This window comes from Pezoporus flaviventris, unplaced genomic scaffold (genome assembly GCF_033815535.1).
Source record: "Pezoporus flaviventris isolate CSIRO_AGI_PZ_B2104156 unplaced genomic scaffold, CSIRO_AGI_Pfla_v1 ptg000213l, whole genome shotgun sequence".
In the NCBI taxonomy this organism is placed as follows: Eukaryota; Metazoa; Chordata; class Aves; order Psittaciformes; family Psittacidae; genus Pezoporus; species Pezoporus flaviventris.
The window spans coordinates 6016516-6027127 of NW_026892761.1; the positions used below are offsets into that span (position 1 = coordinate 6016516).

Below are 10612 nucleotides of genomic sequence, written 5' to 3' on the forward strand. Positions count from 1 at the left end.
AGCCTTTCCAGTGCTGCTGGCATTGGAGCATAAGGGAAAATAAAAACCTTATAGTCTTCATCAAGTTTTATAAGGATTTTAAACAGAATTTATAACACACAAACCCACTTCTGAGTGGAAAGTGCCCCAAAATAAAGGCGGCAGAAGGGAACTGCATTTGTCAATAAAAGATACTTATTTCCTAAATCAAGTTCAGGGATGTGAACTAGATGTTAATAGATTCGCCAGAAGTGATTTTAGGATTAAAAAGGTTTATTCCAAGATTAAGTAAAAAGGGAAGGAAGAAGATACTGTACACAACCATGTATTGAAATGCCCATTTAAACTGTACTAAGAAAAAACAGCATTCATACTCCTTACAACACTCTTCTCCAAAGTCACTGGGGTTGCAGGTATGACTTACTAGAAATGCAGAAAGATTTTTCTTACAGTTACGGGAGAAGACACATATCGACATTTACTACAACCTTTTCCACTACCCATTAATTTAAATTCAGATGACAGGATCTTGTCATTATATTTAAAGAGAAGATGCATACATTTCCTTATTACTCTCCGTGTAAAATAACTTCACACCCCAGTAGAAAATTAACACTATTATAACAATACAACATAAACTTACTACTTTTAACTAAAACAAAAAGGGAACAGTGGAACAGAAATAAATCAAGCTGAATGATAAAACATTGTGAAGATCAGCTAATTTTAAACACACATCCCCCTCCCCCTTATTTTCTTCTTTTTTTTTCCTCCTTTTTTTTTTTATGAGTCCCTTTAAGTATTTGGTGCGGAAGAAGGATTTTAACTTCAGTTATTAGGTATCCACTGAGCATTATGGTTTTGGTACTTCAACCTTCCTTAGAAGCAAGCTGCAACTTCCAAGGCTGCATCCTCTTACCCCTTTCACAGTTACAGAAATGTTGGTTTAGGATTCTTCTATTAAAACTATACAAACAACAAAAAACGCCACCCTAAAACACACTTCTACCTTTTGACCAGTGTTTGTTCCCTCCACTGAATGGCAGTAACTCTGGGGTAGCAGGCAGAGATAACACTGCAGACAAGGATACATAAAGAACTTGATATTGTCAGCACTTCAAGCACAGAAAAGACAGAATCCAGAATATTAAATCCATAAGCAGATCTAAGAAAATCTATATAACAGGTCAATTGACTGGGACTTGCTTATATCAAAAACCCACCAGAAGTTTTACTTACTCAGTTTCCAGATTGTGAGGAACATAATCTCCTGACATATTTCAGCATCTTTAAGATTCACAATTTTCCTTTCCCAAATAATACTAGAAAACACATTAAAGCTATCTATTAAATGGTAGTCATATCCAATAACTCAGTCACAGAGATGGTCAGAACTGTCAGATCACAGCAGAATCTTTGTTTACAGTACATCCCTACCTCAGGCATCAATAATTTCAGCCTTTTACCATGATCACTGTCTCAGATCTTCAAACAGTGCAGACAATTCTATTGCTTTCTTTTTAGGAACTTGAAAAAGGTGCTATTTCTAAATTGGACATGGCTTTCTGGAGCAATGAGACTTCATCCAGTATTTATATTGCTTCTTGCAAGATACTGATATTTACAGTTGTTTCCCCATAACCACAAAGTTATGACCTTCATTTAGAATACTATATGCAGATTAGAGACAACTCTGCAGCCTAACAGATACATTTTGTTTTAACACTCTTCAAAAAATCCATTAAATAAGGATAATTAGTAATAGTGTTTGCACATCAAAACTTCTCTTTCACCACAAACTGCTTAATCTCACTGTGAGCTGCTATCCTGACTTCACCATGGAAGCTGAACCAATTCTAGAAAACCCAAACAATACAAAAGAATAAACTAAAACCAAGGATAAGCTCATTGCAGACATTAGCTACCTAAAAGACTTCTACATTGTTCAAAGCAGAAGTATCACTGCTCTAACAAGACCAAGTTACATAGTGGCATGTTGGCACCTGTATGTCTTCATCATCAAATCATCATTTAGTTACTTCAGCTTAAGTTTAGGTAGTAGAAACATTTGATGTAGAAACTATCTGTGTTAGAAAGGTTCCAAGCATAAAACAGGGTGTTGTAAAACTAAAAAGTCATACCTGCTTTATAAATCTCATTCTGACTTAGACAGGTTCACTTGAACAAAGTTACCTAGATTATGTTGTTGGATCTTTCACACTAACTCATTCTCTTCAGTATCATGATATTCTGAGCACCAAACCAAACTACTGAAAGAAGACATTATTTCAAACACTTTAATTGGAAATTTTGCTCATCGGGATTTGGAAAATAAGAACTCAAATACACACCCCTATATTTTCCTATATGTGTACATACATATATATACATACACAGGCATAGAGATGAGTTCAGGCTGAACTGCTGAACTACTGCATTCACAAAAAAAAAAGAAAAAGGAAGAGAAAAAGCACCTTACTCAAGTGCATACACAAATATGCTAATACAGAATATAGAAGTTTGCATTTAGCTGTGGTTCAGACGACTGTATACACTAGCATGCAAAGATCACATGCACTTGGAATCCCACAGCAGCTGCACAATCTGAGCACACATCTCACATATTACAAGAGCACTAGAACTCAAGTACAGCTACAAGAAGGAAGATAAAAATTTCTGTTTACTGAGACTTTCTTACTGCCTCAGAAGCAACACTTCTTTGGATGTTGCTTCTTTCTGAAGACCTTTATGCTTGCAGCATCTGTATTTGTAAAAAGGGATAGTTCTATCTAGTATTGAGACAAGTAACATTTTCATGGAATTCAGAAACATTACACATCTTTTCCTACAGAGGTCAACCACTAATTAGTTGAAATCCTCCTTTGACAAACTTGCATTATCATTCCAGAATTTCTCCCCAAGTAGTGGAGCAGAGTAGTGGGGACAGTCAGGGAAGAGGCAGTTAACAAGCAATGAACAACAGTGAAATTCAGATAATTTCCAGAAGTTAAACAAAAAAAAAAAACACAAGTCTTTAAGAGACCAATTCTGATGGGAAAGGGAGGAGCAAGAAGAGGAGGAAAAAAAAACAAAACAACAAACCAAAAACAAAACCAAGACAACAAAAATACCAAAGCACTCATTATAGCTTTTCAGGTTTCAAATTAAATCATGGCATGTACTGGAATGAACACAAGAAATTCTCAAATACAAGAGCACACCAGCACATCCATTTTTATATTGGAAATGTAGGCCTCCATCTCATTTTCCAAAATGTCCAGTCCAGCCTGAGAAACTGGCTCTACATATTGATAAAAATGAGAATGTATTCTGTCAAGGGTACTGCAAGGGATGATTTGAAAGGCAGGTTTTATCTGCTCTTCATGGAAACCGGCAAAGGCACTAAGTATTCTTCACAGAGGTATAATCTCATCCACATCTTTAACCAAAATTCTCTGATAGGTTTGCAGCAGTTCTTGATCTTAATTTTACTCTATTTTCAAATTCACAGTGAGGCTACATCTTCAGGTGGCTGAAGGATGGTGGCATGGAAAACTAGAAAAAGAAATATTGTCTCTCTCTGAGGGGCCATAACTATTTGGACAATAGTTTAATGATTCTATGTTATCTACAGCACAAGAAGTTAGAGCTGCCAGGAATTGAAATTAATTACTTCTAAAAACAATTTTGAAGGGAAGATAAAACATAAATTCACACCCTTTCCAAGTTGTCAAGTTCTTTGAGACATTAAGTATTAAATCTTGCATCTTCAAAACACACATCTGCTATTACACAGCAAAAGTATTTCTTTTATTCCATCACCTCCCTTTCATTCGTAACAGAAGAGGGTCTTACTCATTCAGATACCTACATCAGTCATATTTGCAAATCTGACAGCAAGTATATCTGCCTGCACTTTTTTATTTTTAGATAAGCAGTGATAATTCTTCTCACCTGGTATCCTCATAACAGAAACGCTTCAGATGAAGTCACAGCAGTGGAATACATACTTTCTTAAGAATAAAACATACAGAGCTGTAGCAAAGCATCACCTATTCCAACTTCACATTTTGTTTACTGAAATAATATTAGCTACCCAGGTGGAAAGACGACAGACATTTTCCTACCCTTCTGGAAAAAATGACGGAGATATTCAAAGACCAAACTAATCAAGATGGTTTTATACAACAAGGGCAAACACTTTCAGATAGAAATTAACTGAAAAAAGACTCTTTGCAAGGAATCTAAACCAGTAAGGGGAAAGGGCGGGAAACTCGGAATCCATTAAATACTTTGATAATAACACTGTATTTTCTGAATGAAATAAACACATACAAATCCCTCAATATTCAAACCACAGAACAACTATAATAATCAGTCCCCATGATACCAGGAACCTCTCCTTGAATTCCACGATCTATGCTGAAGAGAGCCCAAAGTTCATCTGAGCTCCCCAATACAGATCAAAAATAAAGCTGTCCTATTTACACCAGTACTTTAAGTGTTTTCCTAAACCTCTCTCATATTCCACTTCTGCACCCCCAAAACCGACCAGACAGTTCAGTTACAACTGAGAACGATAGCACCGGGTTGGTTAAGTTTTTGAGCAACACATGTAAAATATTCAAGTTTCACTGCTGCAGGACACAACATGAAATGCAAGAATCAATCAAATTCTATAAAGAGGGTTGACTCGGAGGGCTTTCATATGTTTAATCAAAACAACATCCTTACATGTGTCAGTTTTACTCCCACATAATGAGAAACTAGAGAGAAACACTGAGACTAGTTGGGACAAACTACATCAAAATATCATTCTGTAAACTCATTAAAATTACATTTGGAGAGGAAAGGAGTGAGAATTGTTACATAGCTAGCACTGAAACAATTACTCCAGTTGCATCCTTTAGAGAACTCTTAATCACGTTATACTCCAGTATGTAAATTCTTAAAGCATGGCCCACCACACTTTACATCTCTCACATGCACTAAGCATAAAGCCATTGCACTGCAGATTAATTTCCAAGTACCGTTGACAGCTGTCCAACTAAGTGGTCTTTCACAACTACTGTCTGATAGATAAGACATTCACTGTTAATAGCGAAGACATTACTTAACACCAGGGCAAAAGTGAAGAAAAGACATTATATTTTCACCAACAGTTTCTGTTTGCAATCTACTAAACGTTAGTCACAGAAAAGCATTGATGCATTCATTCACATGCTCACAGGTTGGAGAAAGCAAGAGAGATGACACGAACACTGCACCTCTCCACTGTTTCACATCCATACACGATGCTTTAAAAGGAGAAAAAGAACAACAAAAAAAACCCCAACAAACTAATTAGAGACCTACCTACAACTCTAGCACGTCTACGCCTGGAGCCCTGCAGCCTGGCAGTGCTACTGAACAGCCCAGCACAGGAGCAGGAACCGCAAGTTTTTAGCACAGAGCACGTTATCTCCCAGCTCAGCCACTGCCTCACGGCGTGACCTTGGGCGAGTCACTTCCCCCGCATCCCGGCTCCCCACCTGAGAGCCTCCCGCTCCTCAAAGCGCCAAGGACGAAACACCGGTAACTACTCACCACAAGCGCCTACACCGGCGAAGCTGGAATGGGAGGGAGGGAGGAGGATGACTGGGAGTGGGGGTTTCCTCACTTACAGGTGATTAAAACCTTCCCGACAGTGATTCAGCCTCCCGCCTGGGGGAGGGTCTCCCCCCACACCTTCCCCGTCTCGTACTGTACGGGTTGAACCGGAGAAGAAGCCGGCAGCTCCGGCTCGCCCGCCCCAAGCGCCCGCCCCGGCGGGGAGTCGATCCCTCCGTGCCTCCCGCCCCCACCGCCAGAACCCTCCCGGCGGCCCCAGCCCGGCCGCGCTCGGAGGCGGCGTTACTCACAGCACCCGCGGGGCGGAAAACTCACAGGTGGCCCGGCGCCGCCGGCGACCTCCGCGGCGGGAAGCCGGTCACTTCAGCACCGCGCGGGCAGCGAGAGAGCTGGGGCTGGGGCGCTGCGCTCCGCTCCCCGCCGCGGGGCCGCGCAGCTCCGGCCGCGGCCGTCGCCTTCCCTGCGCGGGGCCGACTCCCTCCCGCCCTTCCTCGCGCCGCCGGCCAATGCGGGCCGCGGCGAGGAGCCGGCTTTAACCATCTGTTGCGAGGCGCCTCCTCCAAGCGCTGCCGCCTCCCTCGCCGGGGGGCTCCCGCCCAAGCACCCCGCCGGGAAGGTGGGGAACGAGGAGGAAGCTTTACCCCCACCCGGGGAGCTGTTTGCCCTCTGTACCCCCAAGAGCTGGGGTTGTTCCCGCCCCCGCTTACCTCAGGATCGCCGCCCCCTCAGGGCTGGCGCCCCTCGCCTCAGCGCTCTCCTCTCCGCACCCTCTGCCCTTCCCCTGCACAGCACCCGCGGCTCCCCCCCTCCCGCCGAGGGCCGAGGGAAGGGCAGCTCGGCTTGGGGTGCCCCGAAGAGCGCTGGGCACCGCCCCGGGCAGCCCCGCGTTAGGAGTGCCAGGTGGGAAGCGAGGCGGGAAAGGACGGGGATGGGAACGGGGGATCCGTCCGGGAACAGGGAGCGCATGTGGGGTCTAATCCTCCTCAGGCTGGCGGGGATAAAGTCCTGGCCTGATAAAACTTGCGTACTTCCCACTTAATAAAGAGGGCTCTCCACATCGGATGTCAGGAGGCGGGCGGTGGTATTGCACGGAGATACGGGCCGCATCCTGCCTCAGTGAGCATAAACCAGGGCTAAAATCTGCTGCTTTTAGACTTCTGAGACATCTCCTGTGGAGAAGCCGTTCCCGAAGTCAAAAGTCTCTCTCACTATGTAATATTTCTGAGTTTTAACCTTTCACGTTCAGAATTTGAAGGTTTTTACACAAACATGAGGGCAGGGTCCCTTACTCTGGGTCCCTATCTCTCCACATCAGAGGATGGTCGTTCAGATGTTTGCAGTGCAAGCATAAACTTTCCCAAAAACCAGAGCCACAGTTCCTGTTTTACTTCTCTTTTCAAATTAAAAAAGCATGATCAGAGTTTTCTGTGGAAGGAAAATACATACATTTGTCATGGGTGTTAATGCAGGTTCTAAATTAATTTCTGTCAGTTTTTGAAACTGTCAGATTCTTATTTCTCACTAGAGCACTGTCATTAAATTATGGCTTTATATGGTTTTAAAACCAGAGTACAGACCAGATACAATTTGCAGGACATGCAGGATTTTAGATATATTATTGTGCAGATTTTAAGGTTATCTTTCCTCATTGACATGTGTTTGATCTGTAGCTGGATAATCTTGTGAGTGAATTAAGGTCCTTTTATTATTAAAAAATATTATTTCTGGGAATAAAGTCAACCACCTGTATTTCATACCAATGCTGTTACAAAATGGCTTGTAAAGGATAGTGTGTTATTCCAAATAGACACTTTTGAAGATGAGATACATCCCTTACCCACTAGGAAGGCTTTATCTTTGCATGAAAGGGTCTCAACACAGCTGAGATTTGTCTTATTACAAAAAAGTTTCAAAAATACTCAAATTCTTTGGATTTTTCTTATAAGACTCATGACGGATGAAATTTTGCCCTTATGTGTGCATGTGGGATGCCTATAAATCTGAAGGGAGTATTTGTCATTACAAGATATTTTTAAGGAATGGTTTCTATGTAGTCATAATTACTAGAATGGCAAATTAACTAGTGAATCTTCCATTAATCTTATAAAGCTATTCTCAATCCAAAGTTATTCCCATCGATATTCTAATCAAGGCTCGTCATAATAATTTTGTGAGATATTGTTTCTAACATTACTGCAAGGTTTTGTTTTAGTACTCTAAGAATGTTATTACTATAATGGATTTTATTAATACATAGAAATTCCATCTAACGTGTTAAACCAATTGTTCTAGGTGCCAAATATTTGCATAAAAGGATGCTCTTCATTTTAGTGCTTCACACATCATCATATATAGAAGTCAAAGAATGGTTGGAAATACAACAGTCCATAGGCGAACAACTGGCCTCTGTAACAGTGAAAATACAAATAACCCACTTGTACAAGAAATCTTGGCAGAATCCAAAAGCATGTGCAGGTAAGTGGTGTCTCAGTCCACTGCAGTGATAAGCACTGTTGTTAAATATAAAAACTTATGCCTTAAACCTCAAAATAATGTTTCTCTATGAAGTGTTTAATTTCATAAGCAAAATGATTACTGCAGAGGCAGTTACCTACCTTTTTTAAAATAAGCATCCTTTCCCCTGCTTCATTACAGTTCTAATTACTTATTTGTATAAGTTAAAATATGATAAATTCTGCATTCATACATCATCGGTATTGCATATGTCATGGATGTGATTAGAGCAAGATTCAAACAGATCAACATGCCATCGCTTCAGGGATTTTCTTCTGTTGTTTTACTTCCTACTATCTCAGTATGTGACCTTGGGAATTCATTGAACACTTTTGTGAACCATTCTGTTCATCTGTGACGTCTGGGATAGTCATAATTGAAGAAGTGCACTTTATTAGTAATAATATTTTGGGAATTTATTTATCTGTACCAAATGAACTAGTAAGTAACCTCTTTGAATATAAGGATCTAATCATCGTAACATCCAGCAATGTGCACTTGCCATCCAGAAAGCGAACCATATCCTGGGCTGCCTCACCAGCAGCGAGACCAGAAGGTCAAGGGAGGGGAGTCTCCTGCTCTACTGTGCTCTAGGGAGAACCCCCCCTACAGTCCTGAGAGAGGTGGGCTTGTTCAGCCTGGAGAAGGCTCCGGGGAGACTTTAAAGTAGGTTCCAGTGCCTAAAGGGACCAATAAGAAACCCAGAGTGAGACTTTTCACAACGGCTTGTAGGCATAGGATGGAGGTGGTGGGGTGGGCAGCTGGGTGAGGGGCTTTAGACTGAAGGAGTGTACATTTAGATATAAAGAAATTTTTTTACTGGGAGGGTGATGAGGCGCTGGTACAGATTGTCCCAAGAAGCTGTGGCTGCCCCAAAGCCAGAAGTGTTCAAGGCCAGGTTGGATGTGGCTTCGAGCAACCTGGTCTAGTGGAAGGTGTCCCTGCCCATGGCAGAGGGGTTGGAACTACATGATCTTTAAGGTCCCTTCTAAGCCAAACCACTCTATTATTCTATGAATGCAGTATTTTCTGCTGCACTCTAAGCAGAATATAATTGTAGGTCTATATTGCTTAAATGAGGTTTAACAACTAGGCAGTATTTTTTGTCAAATATCATAGCAAACATCTTAAAACCATCAAAGATCCTGTATGAAAGTCCCTATTTGTCTAATTGTTGAGGCAGTGCATTAGCAGTGTGTGCAGAGATAAAGCTGCAAGCAATTACAGTCCAGGAGACCAAATTCGGGGAGAAGGAACAGTTTTCCACAGAGTTCACAATAAAGAGAACTATCCCTGAAAAGCTTTGTGTTTTCTGAAGAAAGATTGTAGCGCTTAATTATAATAGTTCAAAGATACTAGAGTCTGGTACCTCCAAGAAAACAATTAACAAACTATGTTGGTGTGGTTTCCATGTGCAGCAGGTGTTCATCACCTCAGAAGCTCAGAAAACATCATCTCTGGCCATTCCCACGCTACGTGTTTGCATTAAGAACGTTGGTTTTGGTGGCTGCTTTCAAGTCACATCCAACAAGAGATTGTGTGTGTGTGTGTTACATATAGTTACCCTGTAACTTTCTTCTTACATCTTTACGCAAAGTTGAGCAAAATGCATCAATGATGCTTTGAGCAGAGTTAAAAATGCGGATATGCATTAGCTGAAATAATCAAATATTTTAAATCCCTAATGTCTTAGGAGATCCATTAACCTTAATCAGTTCAACACATCTGATTGTGCTTGCCAACTGCCCTTTTCCAAATAAAGATATATCAAGTTACATTAATAGCATCAGTAATTAAATAGCGTGAAGGCAAAAGCAAGCCCTAAGATCCACATAGTGCAGACTTGGGTCACTGATTTAGTTCCAGATCTTGCAGCAGGCTATTCTCTTAGGCGAACCAGCCAAAACCATAAAAGTGGAGCTCAGCATGTGAGTGCAAAGGCAAAGTTTGAATTTTAAACACACCCTCTTCTTTTTTTCCATGTGAAATATATTAAGGTCCCAGAGGAAAAAAAAAAACAACAACCCACTCAGGATTGAATGAACTAATCAGAAACATACCTTAGAGCCTTAGTCATAAAGAAATTGCTTTGTTATAAAGACAAAGCAGATTTGTGGGAATGTTGCCACTTTTTATAAACTGTCAAAAGCTGGGGTTTGTTTTATTTTGGTTATGTGCCAGTCATGACTCAGGATCTGTTATGAAAATGAATGTGCTATTTCAAATCTTGCAAGACTTAGCCTAGATTTAGACACTGTAGTATATTTACCTAAACAAACAAATTAATCTCAGAAGCTGCAGAACTGAAACCTCTCGGAATGTCCCTTTAGGTGCTGACACTACTAAGAAAAAACTGTGGATGGATGCATGCTGCTAACCACTGAAAATGCCAGAGGATGGTAAGTGGAATGTTCTGTTCTTACCTCACTGGCCATGTCTTCTGCTGGCAAACAACTGTATCTGTTAGGGGAAGGGATAAAAAATAAAAACAACAGTAGCAACAAAAGGT

The 10612-nt window shown here is 41.1% G+C and overlaps 2 protein-coding genes across 3 annotated transcripts in view; one reads left to right on the forward strand and one right to left on the reverse strand.

Annotated features, from left to right (window-relative positions):
* SULF2 (sulfatase 2) overlaps positions 1 to 6407 on the reverse strand; it is a 147899-nt gene extending 141492 nt beyond the window's left edge. The window contains exon 1 of one of the 2 annotated variants that reach the window (XM_061441564.1): positions 6297 to 6407. The gene's annotated coding sequence lies outside the window, so the exon portion shown is untranslated. Of the gene's footprint in view, positions 1 to 5879; positions 6236 to 6296 lie in introns of those variants that run through there. The other variant, XM_061441561.1, reaches the window with a different exon arrangement.
* LOC133262661 (WAS/WASL-interacting protein family member 1-like) overlaps positions 1 to 6628 on the forward strand; it is an 80650-nt gene extending 74022 nt beyond the window's left edge. Inside the window, exon 2 of the mRNA XM_061442059.1 lies at positions 5745 to 6628. Within this exon, the coding sequence (XP_061298043.1) occupies positions 5745 to 6628 (884 nt within the window). The remainder of the gene's footprint in view (positions 1 to 5744) is intronic.
* Positions 6629 to 10612: the final 3984 nt, after the last annotated feature.